The sequence below is a fragment of the Uloborus diversus genome, chromosome 3 (assembly GCF_026930045.1).
Source record: "Uloborus diversus isolate 005 chromosome 3, Udiv.v.3.1, whole genome shotgun sequence".
NCBI classification, from domain to species: domain Eukaryota; kingdom Metazoa; phylum Arthropoda; class Arachnida; order Araneae; family Uloboridae; genus Uloborus; species Uloborus diversus.
The window spans coordinates 70888547-70910129 of record NC_072733.1 but is presented as its reverse complement, the minus strand read 5'-3'; the positions used below and the strand labels follow the sequence as shown (position 1 = coordinate 70910129).

General features: G+C 35.4%; 1 protein-coding gene across 1 annotated transcript in view; it reads right to left on the bottom strand.

Moving 5' to 3' along the window:
* Window positions 1-4640: 4640 nt before the first annotated feature.
* LOC129218790 (uncharacterized) overlaps window positions 4641-21583 on the bottom strand; it is a 63830-nt gene continuing 46887 nt past the window's right edge. Inside the window, exons 2-5 of the mRNA XM_054853113.1 lie at window positions 12100-12255; window positions 11715-12018; window positions 8270-8416; window positions 4641-4797 (exon numbers count right to left, since the gene is read on the bottom strand). Of these exons, the coding sequence (XP_054709088.1) occupies window positions 4715-4797; window positions 8270-8416; window positions 11715-12018; window positions 12100-12255 (690 nt within the window). The 3' untranslated portion in view covers window positions 4641-4714. The remainder of the gene's footprint in view (window positions 4798-8269; window positions 8417-11714; window positions 12019-12099; window positions 12256-21583) is intronic.

The window sequence follows — 21583 nt, the reverse complement described above, 5'->3', positions numbered from 1 at the left end:
TACATTAGAAAAGTAAGGAATTGCGCAGCAGAGTGAAGTATAGCGCAATTGTATCATTTCATTAAGGCCACCTAAGCTCTAAAGGTCTGAAGAGATCTATCCTGAAAATTTCTGATGTAATTTCCCCGTTCTAGTTTTTTATTTTTATTTCCTCTCCAGGTTTTTTTTTCCAACTCCAGGTTTTTTTGTACCCCATGTGTTTCGAATCCATGCTCTGCTGCTGCCGTGACTTAACTGCATTTTTGCCTGGCACGTGCATGTCTTTTTTTTTTTTTTTCATGGTTTACATTCTGATTGTTGCTTCCTCTTGAAGGTTAGTCTGAAAACTCTTTCGTTCCTTAATTTTCAAGTTTGATTCAATCTTGTTTTCATGTCCAATTTTCCTCCAATGCTGTCAGGGAGGGTAGCAAGTTATTGGGACCTTCCCTCTTGCTAAACAGAAAGGGCCTTGTGAACTTAGGGACCGGTTCTCCCCTTGAGAAAGTATCGGTCCCTGGTTCACCTTTTTTCATTTTGGTGTTGTTTCTGAGTTCTTGTTTATTGCATTTTCCAATTTATTTTGAACGTTCATCCGTGAATATGTTTGTACTGTTTTTGTTTCTAGCAGCTTTGCGCTGGCATTACAGTACACTTTAGTATTTTTTCTAACATTTTTCTTTCAATGTCTTTGTATTTAAATATGTTCTTAAAATGTATCTCCTGTATATATATATATATCAGTGGCGTCGATACGGGGGTGGTCCGCCCCCGCGTGACACACACCCGTTTGGGGGGTGTTACCCAAAGTGGAATTGTAAATTTTTGAAAAATATGAAGCTAAAATGCCTGTTTAAAAATACAAATTTGAACATTTTCAGGGGAAAAACCCCGGGACCCTCTCTTTCCCGCCCCACATTATGAAGTGACTCAGTATTATAACATACTCAGTATTAGGCTCATGTTGTCAGTACTTAGACCTAGTAGTGACTTTCTCTAATATCAAATAAATTGATCCCCGTCATCTTTACCTGTATTTGAGATACGTTTGAAATAATTAAGGGGCCATTAATTTTATCCGTGCTTCTTGGGCAAGTTATATCAAAAGAGTACATAGTTTTTATTTGTCTTTTGTACATTAGCCCACTTAAAATTTCGTTATAACACAAATGAAAATTGTAAGAATAGCATGTTTACAAAGAACATTGAAACTTTTTTTTTTTGCATTTGTAAGGGTGGGTGGGAGGGAGGGGATTACAAATCACCGCCCGGTTGTCCCCCACTATATATATTCACTATATGACGAAAAGTATTAGGACACTTTCAAAAATTCACGTTTTTAAGGATTTCTCAAGAAATAAGAGACCAACTGCTTTGTAACTTTTGTCACATAAAAGATATGCTCCAGCTGTCATTTTCCAATAAAATTTATAACCCCCTCGCTTTTCGGGGACCAGTAACAAATTGAAGAAAACAAAAATATTTTTTTTATCATCATTCATGGTAAATAACTGAGAATAAGCTGTAAATTTCAGAACTTAGCTTACTTTGTACAAATATTTTATACTTTCAAGAAATTATCACTGATATTCACGAAGATGTAAAACGTTTCTTTAAAAACTACGAATTTTATTTGAAGGTTTTTGGCTCAACCCACGCAAAGTTTTCCATCAAAGCTTACCAAAGTTTCAGAAAACTTGACAGCATACAAGAGAAGTATAATATTAAAATCTGTTACTAAAATGTGGAAGGCTTGATAAAAAAAATGGACATTTAAAGCTATTTTTTTTTACTGCGCATGTGCGAAAGATAGCAATTTATAACTTTTATAGTCTAAATCCCAACTAAATTTCTCAACTCATAATAAATTCCAGTTCAATATCTTACAAATTCAGAAAGTTATCAAAGATCTAAGGAGCCAACAACTCTTGGATAGGCGACGAATGGTGAGGGGTTGTTCGAAAACTTGCAACTTTTGGTTGCAATCGTTCAGCGTGATTCACGATGAAAACAGATTATTTGCGAACGATCCCTTACGGGGACTTGGGCCGAGGTGACCTGGTCAGTAAGGCGTCGATACCAGCTGATCGAAGCTCCTTCGTGTTCGTTAATAGTGCCTGGGGCACGTTAAATATGTCGGAGGATTGCTCGGCTTCTGGTCTGGATCGAAAAAACGGAGCTGTCTACTAGTCACTATACAACCGATAAAATCACAAATAGTGATAGTTATGGGGACCCTGAAGTGTGAGCAATTTTTAAAAAGTACTACAAGTCATTGATGGATGATGGGGTTCAAGATTCTCAAACGGGAATTTTAGAAATTGAAGTCCTAAGGATGCAAATGTCGGCAGTTTTTGATATGATGTTAAGGGGAAAAGGGGTGGGTTTTACGGATTTTCTCTGGAATTTTTTCAAAATTGACTTCTTAAAAACGCAATTGTATGTCATATTTAATGCTTACATCCTCTCCCACAATAAACTTCTATGTTGACTTTTTTTCTGTAGTTATTTTCTTTTTACTTTTCTATTTTTAAAATTACTAGGTGGCTCTGTTATCTGCTCGCTGCCGCTCACCATCCCCCGAAGATTGCGTCGCAATCTTATTTGGTTTACGAAGATAGCGGTGCCTGTAAAGAAGAAACATTAAAATACACGTTACGATTAGAGCAAAATAAAAATTGCGCTCCCATTCCTGTATAAAATAGTTTCACAAAAGAGCTCATTAAATTTAGAAACATATTAAAGTCCCACTCCATCCCGAAGACAAAAAGAACTTGATAAAAAAACGTATAATAAAATTATATTTAAAACAAAATAGCTTCAAATAACATCCCTGGCTCCAAACTAACCAAATTTCACAGCTTAAGCGCCTCTTGTACATAGCAGAACAGTCATTTTTTACTTTTCAGAAGAAGCTTTCAAATTCGTGGTCTCGAGTAATATTTTTCTCGTCAGTTCTGGCCTTGAATTGAGTTAGGAAGGACGTTCGCTAAATTCGAAACCCTTATATCAGCTTTTCTAATAAATAGAGTAAATCAGAACAAGCTCAATCTGAAGCAGAAAAAGCTCTTTCGAATGACGTAGGATGTTAAGGGGTGTGGAACAACTTTATTTCCTTCAATGGGCTATTTATGTGAATCTAGCTTAAAAATCAATTACAAAAAACTAATTCGATACTCCAAGAAAAAAACATGTGCAAGCCCCCGGGCTCGAAGTTATTTTGTACAAAAATTCAAGACTATAGTTGCTATGGGGTCTCCTAGATGCGCCCGCCACAGACACCCTTTCACAATTTCTTTGACGTTACTTTTTTTTTCGAGATTATTATATATATATATATATATATATATATATATATATATATATATTTTTTGAGTGTATGTTTGCTAGCTCAAACTAAGTTTTCCTCTGGGGAAGTAGGGGAGGGGGACATCACCCTCCCGGAGAGATGCCTGAAAGAAACGCTGTATATGTAGATATAGACAGAAAGTGGGAGCATATTCTTTATCTATTCTCTGTGGAAAAGTTGAAACCGCTGACCTGTTTTTAAATTCAATAAGTTAAAAAGTTTCATTAAAGACGAAAAGAAGTATAATTAGGGTCGGTTGCAAGATTTTCCCGTTGACTTTTATGCTTTGGTAAATGAAAGGTTATAAACTTTAGTATGTCTTTTGGAAGCTCATTAGGTTAAATTAAAAAACGTTATTTTTCCTACTTTCGTTTTTCCCTCAATAAACGTTGACTCTTCTCCACTGTTCACGATCTTTAGCCTGTATTTCCTATTTTTATGTCAATTGTTTATAGGTCTTCTTCCACACCATCCATCCCAACCCTCTGTCTCTCTCTCTCTTTTTTTACCGTCTGCGAACTCGATCTCTGTATTTCGTGATGTTTTTTATTGAACTTTCTTCACATCGTTTTCCATTTGTTTATAAGTGTTCTAATTGTTGTAATCACCTAACTTCAATTTCTTAACTCATGGTTGCATCATTTTTAAATTTACTGTTGCTCTCGACAAGCCATTCTGAAGTGTAGGACAGGAAACCTTTTCAGAATTTTATTATCTTGCTTTTGTTTTGTACCAATCATCATTTGTTATTCCTTTTCAGCAAAGGCTTTGATTGATTACACTATGGAACAAGTTTTCAAAATATTCTGTTCCTGGTTGGAGAGTCCTGGTATTTGTGTAACTGAACTACAAGTGTGTAGAAAATGTAATTATAGCAATGAAACTTCGTTTTTGTGATGTCTATCGTGGTATTTATATAACTGCAAATTTTTACGTTTTTTTATTTTTTTCATTAATATTTTTCTTTAAAGTATAATTAAGTGAGTTTTTCTTAATTAAAGTGAAATTTAGTCATTTTTATTAGATTTGTCTGTTTTTAATTCATTAAGTTTTAATCAAATGTTTCATTTTGCTCTTCTGAAATTTGCTAGTTTTTTCAGCCTTCAAAGTTGAGTGGTTTGCAAAATGTAAAACATTACCTTTGAGAAAACTGTAGATGTTACGCGTAGATATGCATCACTCTAAAAATATGCATCGGAAGTTACACACATGTATTTCAGAGTTAGAGAAAATCATTTCGTAGTGCATAGTTATATGAAGAAAAAAAAAAGGTTACATCCAGTGCGCAAAACGTACATATATTACACAATTATCCTTAAAGGTAAAAATAATTTTTATTTTATGTTTCTTACATTTAACAATATTTTCTCATTTATTAATGGGATACTTTTAAAACAACTGCTTTGTAGCACAGAACAGAATAAAAGCATGAAGTACGAAATAAAAAACATGCATGGGCTGGACTTGATTTCCTGAAAAACAAAGAAAGTCATATTAAATAGCTTTTTCAGTTACAAACTGAATACTAAGAGTTATTTTATTACAATTTTTAACGTAGTTAAAAATAAATTTGAAATTGATTTTGATACTTGAAGTCTGTGGTGTGTTCGAGAATTTTATTGGCATTAATTCAGAATAAAAACAACAATTAAAAAATATATAATCGCGAAAACAGCCCTACACAAAAATAGCGATCTCAGAAACAAAATTTTCTCACTCAAGAATATGAAAATCACACATTTTAGTCACTATTTTTCTAAAACAGTCAACTTTTTTTAAATTGGCTGCAACGTTTTCCCTGAAGCAGAATTTGCGGGAGTAGTTTATCGAACAAGGAATTTGTGAAGTAAATTTGCCCCTGGCAAGTAATTGTAGAAGTTTATAGTTTGAAATCTTTTGAAGCATATCATATCCCGACAGGGAAAGTGACACAACTGAAAAAAAAAAAAAAAAACATTATTGACGTAAATCAAGGTTTTACTAAATGGTAGTTTTAACTGATTTAGTCTTAAATATTAGACGTCTGGTCTTCGACGGTTCCACCTAGGCTTTTTCTACTTGCCCATGCTCGGCTATTGCCTCTCCCTCTCATATTATTTGCTGTATCGGTGCCTCTGTGGGGCAACTGTCGGATCCCACTATAAACTTCTACAATTACTTACCAGGGCTCTGTCCAGGGCAAATTTACTTCACAAATTCCCTGTTCGATAAAACTACTTCCGCAAATTCAGCTTCAGGGAAAACGTTGCAGCCCCTCTCATATTTTTTGCTTTATCGGAGCCTCTGTGGGGCAACTGTCGGATGAGAGTAGGATTATCTTTGATCTTTTAGCGCGACATGATCTCATGGACTTGGTCTAGGGGTCTAGACCAAGGGGATCAGCAACAGCAACCTTCTCAAATATTACAACACGGGCAAAACAATTATGATGCGATGTTTACTGGCCAGTTCTTATTTTCTAAATAATGATACATACTTAAAATTCAAAAATCTTTCTTCTAAGTTATGAAAAAAATAATGATGTGTCACTATTGATTACACCGTTTTTATGCCACCACGCACCAGCTATGTAAGTTAACTTTCTGCAAGTTTTATGGCAAGAAACAGCATTAAATTTAGATTTTAAATCAGTAGGTAGTACGTTTTCCCCAAATTTTGAGTTGTGTCACTTTCCTTGCCGGGATATGATATTCTGAAATGAGGTTTTAAAAGAAGTGCTTGTAACAAATTGTTGACACACATAGTAAAAATGCTACGTGAGAAAATGCATCAAAAACTTGCCTTCTGATCCTCTTTATTTGCAATCGCGAGCTAAGCTGTAAGTACTTCGAGTCTTGGAGATAAAATATTAAGGTGAGCCAAAGGTGACCGGCGTTCCTTAGGTTGACCACCCCAAAAAAGTAAATTAGTTTTATTCACTAAATTTGTTTTATTATCACTAACCAGTGGTACTGCATTGTAAAACATGTATCTGCAGTGCAAATGCTGAGCTTACCTTGATAGCGGCCACCAGTGTGTTATACTAAAATACCACTTTTGAGGAGGAGTAGCTCTGATTTCCAGAACATATTTTAATTTACCTGGTGTTTAAATTCTTAGAACTTAAAAATAAAATACGTTTTCTGATTCTTTCTCTTTAGCGATTCATTTTACTTCTCTTTAACTCTAATAAATTTAACGGACTAATACTTTTAATTAGTACAAAAGGTGACCATTTGTACGTTTCAAAGGTTTTCCACCTTAAGAAAAATACGTAAACTACAGTAATAAGGTAACTTACTCCGCTGTATTATATTATTTTTTTAGGATTACACATTATTATACAATCATTAAAAAAAGAAGAAAAAAATCAGAACAAGTGAAGCCATGATACTGCAGGATCAAAAAAAAAAAAAAAAAAAAAAAAAATGCGGGCAAGAAAAGTTTAGCCAGAAAGACCTAACCAAAAAATCATGAAATATCACCAAAGCTTAACTACGGACACAAGCTCATCTAGTCTTATTCTTAAATTCGAATCAAAACAAAAGCAACTAGTCTTACCAAAGTTATTTTCATTTCATACAAAGAGTTACTCTGGGATGCCTACCCATACCCACAAATTACTCTCGAGTAAAAATCGCCAAAAAAGTTTCCAGTCTTAAACCAATAATAACGGCACCTTTATAATACGCAAGACAGAAACTGGATGTCAGGATGAAAAATGATGTAATGATCAAGGTATAAATGGAGTTCAGCATATGATGATTTGATCGCTATCTCATGGTGGAATTACATTTCCTGCGTTTAATTTAACTTGATAGAAACACCACCGTTTTAAAACCACTTGCCTGAAAGGTAGAACATTCTACTTCCCACTTTGACTGTGGTTAGAAGCGTATTCATGTTAACAACCTAAAAGTAACCTCAAAGCTCATTCTAACCTGCTATTTGCTATTTGATGTCACAAATATTTCAAATACTGTTTTGAAAGTCTAAGTAACCTCAAAATTTGAGGAAATATTTACAACCAAAGTCACATTTTCAGTTACTTTGTACTCTCTGGTTCTATTGAACTTATTTTCATTGTAAGAGATGTGATCATTCAATTTTGATCCCATAAAAGGGCGCATTTGTATTCTTCAAATAAATGCATGTTTTTACTCATTTTTCTACGGCGCGCAGTGATAGTACTGATTTCACCATTTAAGCATAATCATGTATGCTAACTTTGAGCCATGTAGGTTAATTTTGTGACATTTCAAATTTTTTTAGAAAATTTGACTTAAGAAAAAGAAAAAAAAAAACAAGAAGACCCAGTGCTGAACTCTCCTGATAAAGCTATAAAATGGGTTTCCATTCTTTGTGTTAGAAAAAAAAGTTGGCAATATTGTATATAGTTCATTGCATCATTCAATAATTCTGAAATCACTGTTAGGAAGCTATTTTTAGAGTTGTAAAAACTGCTCTTTCTAAATTGTGATATTCAAGAAATATTATGAAATAATGATAGAATTGTTGTGATGTTATAAAGTAAAAACGAGAAGTTTTCTAAACATCTAGAAATTTCATTTTCTGGTTTAAAGCTACATTACTGATAATAACCGCCTCCGCCGTTTGAAAGTTGATTCAACTAACAGTTGCCTCAACATAAGTTGCCTCATGTGAAGGAGACCTTACCCAAAAGGGCAGGATAACTTTAAACCAGGCTAATAATTCATTTTGAATAGATTTCATAATTATTATTCAAAATTTTGGATAACTGTACAATACATTAAGAGTGTTTCTTCCGTTTTATGCCTACAAATGCAGTTAAAAGTTATTGAATATGAGAAGGACAGTTTAAAATAAAGAAATAGGATCAAATTTACTCTGAATGATTGTAATACCTTTCTTTTATTTCAAAAGATACTGTTAGCTTACTTCAACACTTAAATTATCTACTGATAGCTTAATTAAAATCAGTACCTAATGCTGTAGCACTTGTTAACTCTACTAAAGTGGCTGTTAGAGCATCAGCAGTTTTCTTAGCAAATTGAAGTTTTTCTGGAGACATTACTGTTAAATCATCACATTTGCTGTGATAGCATTCTTTCATTTGCCCTCTAAATGGTCCTGAAAATAAAATTTAAAAAATATATAATTTTCTGTCACATAGATAACATAATTGAGGCAGTGAGAAGCAAAGGGATGTAAGTGGAAAAATTAGAAATTTGGAGGTAGCCAGAACCAGTACAAATAGTAGGTGAACCTCTCCTCTGTCTTGGAGCAAGAAGTAGTACTAGTAGTCCTAGTAAGTTCTGTTAGACAGCATGATTTAAAAAAAAATTCAATAAAAGCCTACCCATGACCTTATTTTTAAACGCGTTTTACTCAAAACGTGAAATCTCCACTTATATCACTCTGCTCCTCACCGCCTCAGTTGTGAAAGAGTCTTATAAAATTTTGAAAATCGTCAGTCAGATTTAAAAGCATCTTTTATTTAGAGTATAAAGATCTTCACAAAAGGATGGAATGTTATTCATAAAATGCTATATTCTAAATGAATATGCCTATTCTCACCAAATAATCGCTATTAGGAGCTTGTTAATCACTTTAGAGGTGCGTTAGGTTAGTTTTTGTGGTAGAGAGATATTTCCAGATCCAGATCATTTTTAGCGATGAATCCAGATCCAATTTGAGCAATTATGACTATCATGTTGTACACTTGAAGAGATTTCGCTGTGAAAGCTCAAATAGCGCCTTTGCTTTTCAGCTGCACACCGCACCCGTACCTGGGATTACGTCATGAGGTGCTATTGTATGGAAACATGGTCACATGTGCATGAAAACAGTGTTGCCAGATTGGGGGAAATTTCCCCATTTTGGGGAAATCTGATGATCTCTGGGGAAATTTTGGGGAAATGAGTTTTTAGGGGAATTCCTTGGGGAAAAATTTTTTTCTTGGGTAAAACCTGGGGAAAGAAAAAAAACCTCGGGGAAAAAAGAATTTTTTTCGTATTGAGATTCACGACAAGTAGTGGTGGTTACATTGTTTGTATCAAACAGCGTTGGTTTAGCTTTGATCAACTTTATGGAATTTGCATTTCGCATTATGTGGAATATTAATAAGTGTGATGAAGAATGTTCTTGGATAAATATATAAAAAAATCATAATTTAAATGTACATACAGAAGCAGAGTAGTAAATGAAAGTAGAAAAAAAATTAATTTGAATTTTGACATTTTGAATTCAAATTATGTTTTTCGCAATCACGAGTGGGTGTATGTAGGCGTGTGTGTTTGTGTGTGGGGGTATGTGTTTGTGTGTAGAGGTTATGTGTATGTGTGTGTAGGCATGTGTGTTTGTGTGCTGGCATAAGTGTGTGGGTAGTTGTGTGTATGAATGTGTGTGTGGGGGGTATGTGTATGTGTGTGCATGCATATGTGTTTGTGTCTGTGTGCAGGCATGAATGTGTGGGTAGTTGTGTGTATGTGTGTGTGTATGTTTTTGTGTGTGTGTGTGTATGTTTTTGTGTGTATGTGTGGGTGTCTGTATGTATGCGTATGTGTTTGTGTATGTGTGTGTATGTGTTTGTGTGTGTGTGCGTGTAGTTGTGTATGTATGCGCGTGTGTGTAGGACATGGATGCAACCTGGAGACGGCTTTCGCTATAGGAGCAGCATCGTGAGGGGAGCCCGTCGACGGTGATGGTGCGGAGGGTGGCGGTGGGAAAAATCAAAAGACGCCAAAAGCAGTCAAATGAGAACAATAAGCAATCGTGATTGCTCAAAAAAAAAAAAAAAAAAAAAAAAAAAAAAATTGGCTTTTTATCTTTCGATCAGACGCTTGTTATGATTAGTGGCACCCGCACGGCTTTGCCCGCAGTAGTAAATTAAAAGGTGTTTTGGTTCCCCAGTACATTTACAAATAATGCATGATGAATTTCTCGCCAATTGGCTTGCCCACGTTACCATTCCACGTTATGATAGCTTGGTAATTTACTCGTCCATCTTATGATAATTTTGCTCAGGAAAATGTTCTTAAAATTGGAATAGAAAAAGAACAAAATCGAATTTTCGAAAAATCGCTTCGAGGTGCACACCCCTATGCTATAAACTAATTTTGTGCCAAATTTCATGAAAATTGGCGTAACGGTCTAGGCGCTATGCGCGTCACAGAGATCCTGACAGACAGAGAGATATGCAAACAGAGAGACTTTCAGCTTTATTATTAGTAAAGAAGATAAAGAAAGATAAAGATAAAGAAGACAAAAAAAAGTAAAAATGGGAAGAAAAAAAAAAGTTGGGGAATTTTATAAGAAAATTTGGCTATTTGGGGGAAAAAAAGAATTTTTCAGGAGACAAAAATATTAAAGGAAGTCGATTCATTTTATGAAAATATTAGTGGAAAAATAATTTTTGAATTTGGGGAATTTTGATAGAAAACATCGCTTTTTGGGGAAAAGTAGGAAGGGAATTGGGGAAATCTCTGGATTTGACCATCTGGCAACACTGCATGGTCATCCCACATATTGATCTACAAAACCATGACAACCTAATGTTACGTTTGTGACATGCTTCAGACACTTGTGTTGGTGCTCATGGCACGCCTCACAGAAGCTATTTTTAACAAAACAATGCTCGGTCATGCAGAGCAAGGGTGTCAGGGGACTTTCTCTTTAACACTATCACCATTTCCTGGCCTTCTTGATCCCTTGAGCTGTTACAGATCGAGCATATCTGGGACCACTTTGGACGGTAAGTTGAATGGTCTAGAGGTTGATTGAATTAGTGGTACTTTTACAGTATATATATGGAACGAGATGACGTAGGCCATCGTGCGATACTATTAAGCCTAAATCATCGCCATCACATGAATTCATTCTAGAGGTGACCCAACAGGATACTAAATCCTCGGTCCAACAGGATAGTCAATTCTCCATTAATTTTAAATTTCTCCCGCAATAAATAATCATTTCGCTTCCATTTTGTAACCACTTTAAGTCTTCACATATGTAAAATTTCGTTTCATCGCGTCGATTTTTTTAAATTATAGAATGTACATTTAATTTATTGGGGGAGTCAGATACTTTTTGATCAGATCCCGGGAGCATGAAATGTTTCTTGCTTGTTAGTTTATACCATTAATAATATTTAAGCGGATTTGGTAAAGTAAAAAGTTGCATACTAAGTATTATATAAATATTTCAGCGTCTTAAATGTAAGACCATAGACCAGAAAAAAAATCGTCAGCATTCAGGTTTTGGATTTAACTCCTCAATCAAACCGTCTCCAGTTAGAAATGTCGCAACCAGAGACGTTTTGAGGGAGGAGCTATGACGTCAATCCGACGCGAAAGGTTCCGAATTTTTCCTGTAACTTAGATTTCCCTTTGTATTTGATTACTGAATTGAAAGAAACGATATTAAATACCTGTATCAGTTAGAAGGACTGCATTCAAAGATTCTGGAAAGTGAGACGATGAATTGTGATACCAGAAAGTTGCATGATCACTTCTTAAGAAATTTAAATGCCTTTCTATGACTGACGGTGGTGGAACTTTGTCGCCCATCTCGACAGCCAAGTTGAACAACTTATACTGATGGTTGCCCAACTCTTGCCAGGCTTCCATTAATTTCTGGGAAAGATGATTATCCATTTCATTCCTTGAAATCATTGCCAGAAAATTTCCTCGATTGCCAGTATTGTTTACAAAATATTGTAGACCTGGTAGAGACTGAAGATAAAAGAAACATATTATTAATGATAACGAAAAATATTTGAATGCATTAATTAAGTTTTTGCCTTTCAATCTTACCTCTGCATAATCCAAGGGTAGCTCTTGGGTATTAGGAACGTCATTATAGTTTAAAATGCCATCCAAAATGAAAGCTCCTTGGAATCGAGCTCTTGCCCTCTTGAGTTCTTCCGGTATTAAATAGTGATCCACAAAGTAGTTACTTCCCATCGCACCCTAGCAGGATAAAAAATATATGTACATATTCACGAGCATACATGTATGCGTATGAATTTCCATTTATTTCTTTTATTTACCTATATTAAAAAAATACAATTGTAATCAAAACAAATGTTCCACGAGTAACTTTTTTTTCCAAGTATCTGTTTTTAAATAAATGTTTTTCATATGCAAGTATTTTAGATAACTTGATTTAATGGATAAAATCAAACGCAGTGGGGGGGGGGGGGGGGGGGGGAAACGTAAAAAAAAAGGATAATTATATTTAATGGGATTTTGTTACAGCGATTCTTTAGACCTTTCAAGAAAAATCGTTTACTTTGAAAACTTTGTTAAAATGAAAATACAAACTATATAGAAATATGTATGCAAACTATATACTAGAAAATATGATTTCATAAGACTTTTCTAGTATTGTTCAATATAATTAAGTTGATTTTGTTTTACTATCGTGAGAAAAATTTGAACTTTGCTAACATATTATTTTAGAAATATGTATTTAAACTTCTTTGAGAAAGCATTCTGATAAATATAAATGTAGTGTTTTTAGTTTCTCTACTATATTATTTCCATTTCTTCTTGAATTATAATTTTTATTTTGAAGGTTTAAAAAAAATCATGCTCTTGTAACATCGTCGTGAATGAATAAGTCGACATCGGTGAATTTTACGTTTAAAAAGTTGCTTTGTCTCACTTTTCTCAGACCGGGCCCTTATTCTGCCCAGCCCCTATGGCTGTTGTATCCTCTCGCTTTCCCATGTGGGGGCCATGAGACTCCAAAAATTCATTGCGAATGGCTCTGAAATCAAAATATCCGCCACTGACAGAGAAGCTGCATTTTGATGCAGAGGTCTTAACTCCCCTCACTATATTTACCCCAAACTTGAAAGTCAGTATTATAATCATGTTAATCTTCGTCAGCAATTTGATGTTCCGAAAAAAGAGGGGGGGGGGGGCAGAAATCTTGAGTGCAAGCGTGTTATTTTAGGGATAGTGGGGGGCAGGGGCGGACTGGCCCTAAACTTTTAATGTGGAAAAAAAAAATTCATGCCGGTCCCATCCAAAAACGTTTGGCTGTAGTTTTCCAAACCTAAAAAGTTTCTAGTGTGTTTTTTCAGAAAAAAAAGGTTCCTCCCCCCCCCCAGCAGCCCTCCCCTCTCTCCCCCCGCTGAAATACCTAGAATTTTTTTTTTCTTTCATAAATCCTTATTTAACTTTTCATTTCAAGCAAACTAGTGGGCAGATTGATTTAAACTAAGCATACAGCAAACGCCCATAATATACAGATGATATTTCAAGGATCTAACTTTCTCAAAAATATTTGCAAGCTTAAATTGCTCTACGCAATAAAAAAAACCACTGTGAAAACTGTGTGGCTTCTTTGAAAATCCGCATTTAAGAGTATTTCGTTTATGTAAAAGTGAATAAAAATCTTATTTAAAACAAAACGTAATACATTTGAGGCAGTGAGAAGCAAAGGGGTGTAAGCAGAAATTTTCAAGTTTTGAGTAAAATTCGTATAAAGATTACATCCTAGGCAGGCTTTCATTGAATTTTTTTCTAAATCATGCTGTACAGCGGCACCTACCAGGGCTGCTGGTACTATCTCTTGCCCCAAGACAGAGGAGGGGTCCACCTACCATTTGTACTGGTTATCTCCAAATTTTCAAATTTTCCTCTTGCATCCCTTGCTTCTCACTACCTCATATGGCCATGAGCGGTACTATTTACCCTTCGGAAAAAACTCTTTTTTTTTAAAAAGTCTTTTCTTAAAATTGTATTGTACGTATTCAAACTAACGAAAATTTTCATGTAAACCAAACGTAATATATCCGTTCAGAATGAATACATCACAGATCATGAGACAGTGAGAACTGATCGGAAATATCGGATAAGCCCGAATTAATCTACAAAAAAAAAAAAGAATTTCGCCCGAAAAAGTCGCCATTTGTCTCAGTGAGAAAACTGATTTTCAAAGGTATCTCTCAAAATGTTATCTAGTGAGTGAAATTTATTTGTCAGGTTCTAAGAACTAAAGTGAAAATCATGGGATATACACTTGGGGTGGGGGGATTGCGGTCTCCTCCCAAGGCCCTTGGTTTTAACGTAGATTTATATTGCCAATAATTTTAATACGGTAGTTTATATGCATGTAAAGATGGTTATGACCAAACTCCCCTCCCCTCTCCACAGAAAGGAACTTCTGGCAGCGCTTGTGCTTTATGGTATATGTGTGGCCTATGCTACATATTAACTTGCCTTTAATAATAATATTCCACTGACACAACGTTTTCAAGTAAGAACAATTTATTTATCAGCTTCCAAGATTTAAAGTGAAAACGAAGAAATGTATTGGGAAAAGCAATAAGATGTGCGTATTCGTTTTCGTAAGTAAATATGTTCAACTAGAGTTTAACCTACGAAGATGTTCAACAAAGTGAAACTCAACCGCTTAAACCAAAAATATAACTATTTATACTTCTATTGTACAAGTTTACATGCTTGCTGAAAATAAATAATAATCGAGTAACGAAAGAACGCACAACACAGAAATGGTCCGACTTAAACCTTTTTAATGTCATAAATTAAACGAAATTAATGAAAACGAAATAATATTTGAAAAAAGTTACTCAATAGTAATAAACTAAAAATGACAAAATTAATATTACTCTTCAAGAATCAGTGAAAATGTTTTCATACAAGGCCCTAATTTCGTCAAATTGAAAAAATCTAATAATAACTTTGTAAATTCCAAATTAGTGCTAAATCTTATCATTTTATCCGGAAAAATTTTATCCGAAATGTGAAAGTATGCCATTAAACGAATTTAAACATTGCATTTATCAATTTGACACTGAATAATAACATTAAAATTGAAAAGTATATGATGATAAGATTTTTAAAAATGTACTTTTCGTACTAGTTCACTAGTTGCAATATGGTAGTGCTACTAATAAATTAAAAACTAATAGTTTCTGGGAATACTGCATTTCAGATTCGGAAATTTTAGATTTGCTTTTAAGATTGTAACATTAAAAATATAAGTAAAAATAGATACATTATTTATGATTAAAATGGGCAAAAACACTTAAAGCAATCACACTTATCAATCTAGCTAAGAAAGAAAAACCTATAAACAAGCATTACAAATCAGTTAACAGGAAAAAAAAAACTTCAAAAATAAAGATTATTTGATGAAATATTAATAAATACTTAAAATATGGTTAAAGAACCTATTTTTTTTCTTCTATAACTTAGTGTATCCCTTTAAAAGATAGGGAAACAAAATTTTACAGTATTTAAGACATAATAATTACTTAAATTTTTCAACATTCCTTTTTAATTTTATCAAAACATTTCTTTCAAAGAATGTAACTTTTTTTCCTTAAAAGTAATAGATTATGAATATCCGTTAAAGACTACTTGGTACTAAAGATAAAAATAAAAAAAATCGGGAGAAAAAAACATAAATTTCTACAACATTAATCTTTCTTACAAAAAAAGTCTACTTTGTTGAGCAACAGCATCAATGGTATCCTCTGAATCTATTTGATTTAAAATGTCCTTCTCTACAGACATCAACATGAGAGCTTCTAAATTTTCTTGAGAAAGGGTTAGACAAAAATAAACAAAAAATCATGAGTGTAAAAAAGAAATGAATTAAGTTCAGGAGGGCCATGCACATCCTCATATCTTTTACAAGCATACGAATTGTACTCAGGGCAGGTTCTCGATACCGGAACAAACCCTTCTCTCTCTTCTTTTTTTTTTTTTTTTCTTCAAGTTTAAACTGCACAAGTTTTTTATTCTTCCAAATCCTAAATTTCATACCAAAAAAAGGGGGGGGGGGGGAGAGAAAAATGTTCTGCTGTCTTTGAGAAGTACATTAATAATCTTAGTTTATTATCTCCCTTCAAAAATTAATTACTCTTAAAAAAAACATAAAAAATGTGTGGAACAATAATTGGATAAAATTGGTACAGTATTTAGGCTTTAAATTAAAATTAAATACAGTAAAACCTGTAGAGTTGACCACCCTTGTAAGTTGACCACCTGTCTATGTTGACCTCTTTTGTCAGGAACGGAATTAGTCCTATCTTATATAATGAAGGAAAACTTCTGTAACTTGACCACCTGTCTATCTTGACCACTAATGTACGCCAAATTTGGTTTGGAGCATTGTAAAAAAAACCTTTGTTTTTTTTTTAACTTTCTTCAGTAAATTATTTTATTTTATTATTTATTAATTTATTATTATTGTATTATTATTTGATAGCTTTCCAAGAATGTTTTTAATGCTTTGATGACGGACTAGCAATTTACTAACTAAACAGCAGCATAAAGCTTATGCTGCTCTTTATTCTCCAAACTTGTTTTTCATTTGCTGTTCTATTTGAGATAGTTTTTTGTACTTTGTTCAATAAAAATAGGTGTCAGTAGAAAAGTACAAAGTGTTTTCTTTCAGTTGCAATAGGTTGTGGCAATTCTGGAATTGCGCTAAGGCCCGGATCTGTACATTTTGGGCCTTCTGCAACAAAATGGGTAGGGCATCTCCCTAGTGGCACAGTGTCTATTTGTAAAGTTAATAAGTCTCAATGCTAGTTTTTTTCCTTCAATTTCTAGGGCCGTCATCCCCCTTGAGGAAGTGAGCCCCCCCCCCCCCCCCGCACTGCGGGTACGCAGATATGGGCTTGCTAAAGAGCCCTTCTGGCTTATTTCGAGTGTAAGGGATTAAGATATAGGATATTTTAATTTTGCCTTTATGAACTGAGAGAGTCGAGCTTGTTGCTCTTTGGGCTGTAAGTGTTACATAAAAAGGCTTCAAAAAGAAAGTTTTGAACTTGAAATTAATAAAAAGTATGAAATATTAAAATGAATTCAAAAAGGAGAAAGCCAGAGAAAATTAGCTGCCACATATGGAATTTCTAAAACTACGGCGTCTAATATAGTTTAAAACAAGGAAAAAATAATAAAACTATTTGAATAGTATTTTTAATTATGGTTTCACTTTCAATAATGTTAAACAATGAAAGTTAGTTGAACAGAAAGAGTAATAAGGGTGAATTCCTCGAAAAATGAATACACGGTGCGAGAAATGACAAAAAATATTTCAAAAAATCATTACTGCCCTTTATAAGTTGACCACCAAAGTACTACACCGCAAGTGGTCAACTTACACAGGTTTCACTGTATGCAAAAAATACCTAATATCGATTTTACGTTCCTCTAAAATTTGCTTTTTTCAAGGAAAAAGGTAAGGGGGCGACGGATAAAAAAATGTTGGAAATCACTGTTTTAAATATTTATACTGTTTGTACTTTTATAAATTTTATCTTTGCTAAACGAAAATAGATGAATTGGACGGTGTTATACAAAAATGAGTTATCCAACAAAACTTTTCAAAAAAAAAAAGTTATTCACATAGGTTGGCAGATAAACTGATACACTACGGGGATACAAAGACGATTTCTATTAATATGCCATCTATGAAGTTCAGTTTAGAACTCAATTTACTCAAAAGTATTGCTTGGTGGGTTGACCCATTTTTGTGTAACACCATCAATTTGTTATAATTATAACTGACAGTTCAAGTTCTTATTATTTAAAGTGCTGATGACAAAAAAAATTAAAAAACAAATGATGATTAAAAATATTAAACTTACTTAAAAAAATTTTTTGTCACCCTTGAATTTAAAACACATGCAATCCCATTGAGCAGTCAACACGGTGTATAACAAATGACTCGTTTTTTTCCTCGGAGACAAAATTGTGGAGTTCTCAAAATTATCTAATTGGTTGAGAAAGTCGTGGATCTATCTATTGCAAAGTGCTGGGAAACAGAAGAAGAAAAAAAAAACAAAAAAAACGAAGGATGAAAAGGAAAAAAAAAAGGTTTTTAGCAGACGTTTTGCTCCTATTCATTCTATTCTTAGGATGGCGCCTTTCTCTTATTTTATTTGAAAAAGGTTCAATGTAATCTTTTCCCAGACAGTCTCAGATCGTCTCAGATGGCCACAAAAAAAAGATCCCCACCCCCAATAAAACTCCTTACCAGAATTCCAGGAAACATCAATCCTGAATAGATACGAGAGACACCCATGGACCCTGAAGGCTTCGCTTCGGACGAAGACCACCCAACAAAGACATTGTTTCGTTTTCCCTACGTAACAAGATACGGTAATAGTTAGGCAAGAACAGAGTAACGTCCTGAAAGTGACCGTTGGAAAAGGAGCGGCTGTCCTCCTCTCCCTCCGCCACCCCCCCCCACCCAAAAAAAGAGCAGTTCTGGCTGCAGCCCTCGACACAAGAACGGCCGGCCTAGCTAAAAACTTTTTTTTTTTAAATAAAATTGAGGAAAACGGCACGTACACATTGAATGCACAGAAAACGGCCCGAGTTAAGGACGGCCCATGTGGAATTTTCCACATCTCACACGTGGCCAGTCCGCCCCTGGTGGGGGGGGGGCGGTAAATTGCCCCCTCCTGAATTTTAGAAACGTTATGCGATAATGAATTTTTGTATGTAATTTGGTCATTAAGTGATTTTTTTTTTTAATACATTGAAAATGTACCCTTCGATACCCCTCTCTCCCTTTCTGGAATTAGAAACTTAAAATAAACGGGACTGCTTGAGTGAATACTATCATAAACCTGATCTTCAGTCATTCAAATTTAATTCTATTTGTTTCTATGTCTTTATTATCCTCATAGGCGTAACTTGGCCACATAAAGTGGGGGGGGGGGGGGGGCAAACTTTTTATTTAAAGGAAAATTTATTTGATTCATATTCTGCCATCAAGTTAAAATAATGCAAAAAATATCTTTTTCAAATAATAAACGAATAAATTAAAAAAATCACAATAACTTTCAACGCAATGTATGTTATTCAATTTAAATAGAACAGAGCTACAGAGAGTAAAGCGCACATATATCAGGGCGACACAGATTTAATCAGGCACTAATGAAGGGTAAAGCGCCTTCCTCTCATCTCATTTTTGCAGCAAATGAATTGATAACAGCAGTGGCAGCCCTAAGTTTTGATGTCCCTCCGCCCCACGAAAGAGAGCCCTCAAAAATGTTGAAAACGATCCCTAGAAACAGCCTCTTGCAGATTTCAATGAGAATGACCCAGTATCAGTCATACCTCCAGCCTGGGAGACCCCCTTGTTAATTATAAATTCAACGAATGTATATTAATATAATTGAATCCTAATTATATCTATTTAACATTAACAAGACAAAGTTTTCTAATTACAATCCCACATACACTACTCGACATTGAAAATGCAACACTAAGAAGAAGTGGTCAGAAAGTGATGAAACTTGGAAAAAAGACAGAGACAGCAAGGAATAATAAATGATCTTAATTTCAAAATGATAGGCAGAATACAGAGCGAGAACGGCGTCGGCTCAGTAGGATGTGGGACCACCGCAGACAGCGATACACAAAGAAACACGTCTAAGCATAGAGTCAATAAGGGTGCGGATGGTGTCCAGAGGGATGGCTCTCCATTCCCTTTCAACCATTTGCCACAGTTCGTCTTCTGAACGAGGCAGGGACAGAGTTTGCTAACGGCGTCCAATCACATCCCACACATGTTCGATTGGTGACAGGTCAGGAGAGTATGGTGGCCAGGGAAGCATCTGTGTGTGTTGGAGAGCATGTTGGCAGATGCGAGCACTGTGTGGTCGGGCGTTATCTTGCTGAAAAATTCCATTAGGTAGCCCTTGAAGGTAAAGGATTGCCACCAGCCGCAGCACATTATCCAAGTATCGTTGAACCGTCATAGTGCCCTGAATACGAACTAGAGGTGATATGGAATTGTACGCAATTGCGCCCCAAACCAATATGCCACGTTGTCGTGCGGTGCGATGTTCCACAGTTACTGCCGGATTAGAACACGACGATTCCGAGTCACAACTGACTACAACTGTATTTTTGTCGAGGACTGCATACTAAGTGCCTTGCCTCCATTATTTTTTTATACCGATAGATGGCAGCACCATCACCGGATCGAACAGTTAATGAGAATTTAAAACTAGACCAGGAGCTAATAGCTACCTGGTGCTAGCACCCCCAGAGGTATCGTTTCACTTGGAGGACATTGGGACCACGAGCATATTTAACGTCGCCCAGTCCCCTTTAATGACGACGGTGGATCTTCGACCATCGAGGTTCGAACTCAGGACCCTCCGGCCCTGAATCCGACACTCTACCGATCGGGCTACCACGGCCCTATTAGAACACGACATTTCGCCATTCCACGTCGCTCTAGTCCAGCGCCATACTAAACGTTGCTGTCTATGTTGTGGAGTCGATGGCAGTCTTCTTAGCGGACGCCGTGATTGCTGACCACGTGCGACTAAACGACGGTAAATGGTTCTAGTTGACACGGGAACATTCAGGGTATCTTGCACCTGCTGCAGAATCGAGGAACAAGTGACTTGTGAGTCTGCTACAGCTTGTTGGTGGATGCGTCGATCCACGCGTTCTGATGTCACTCTGGCTGCCCCTGCACCCCTCAATCTTGCACACATCTCGTTGTTCCAACCATCTTCGGCACAGCCGATGCACACCGTGCTCGCATCCATGTGGATATCAGCAGCGATTTGACGTACGGACCAACCTCCCCTTTTCAGTCCGATCACCATACCCCTCGTAAAATCGTCTATCTGCTGGAAGTTCCTTCGTTGACGGCGGCCTGGCATTCTCTCGTGTTACACGTATCCTCAAGACAAAAACAAAATTTCTTCAATAATTCTCCAATCAGAAATAACGACACGAATATTGCCCATTCTGCAAGTTCCTTCCTTTATATCTTACTTTATGTGCGTCGGAGAGCTGCGCATTTCACATCATTTACATAACTCAGTGATGTACGTCTACTCTAAAATTTGCATAAATTTCTGAACACTCCTTCTTGGTGTTGCATTTTGAATGTCGAGCAGTGTATATACATTAAGGATTGATCTTATAAGTGAGGGTATCAGGAGAATGGTTCAAGGACCACTTTAAATACGATATAGAATATCCTTAGTTTAAGGGGGTTTGGGGGTTTCTCCCCCGGGTAAAATTTCAAAAAATAGGTATAAAATTCTGCGTTTTGAGGCCTTATAAAGCATAATTAGACAAAAAAATATCAGGAAAAAAATAGGCAAACCAAAAAAAGGCACCTTTAGGTGATAAATGAAACCATCTTGTTTGTTCTCTTGATGATATCTGCATGTCCAATTTGGGACAGCAAGGGCAGGCGCTTGGGATGTCAAGCTGTTAGCCAGTGAATTAACCAAATTTTAAAACCATACCAAAATCATAAATCTTTAGT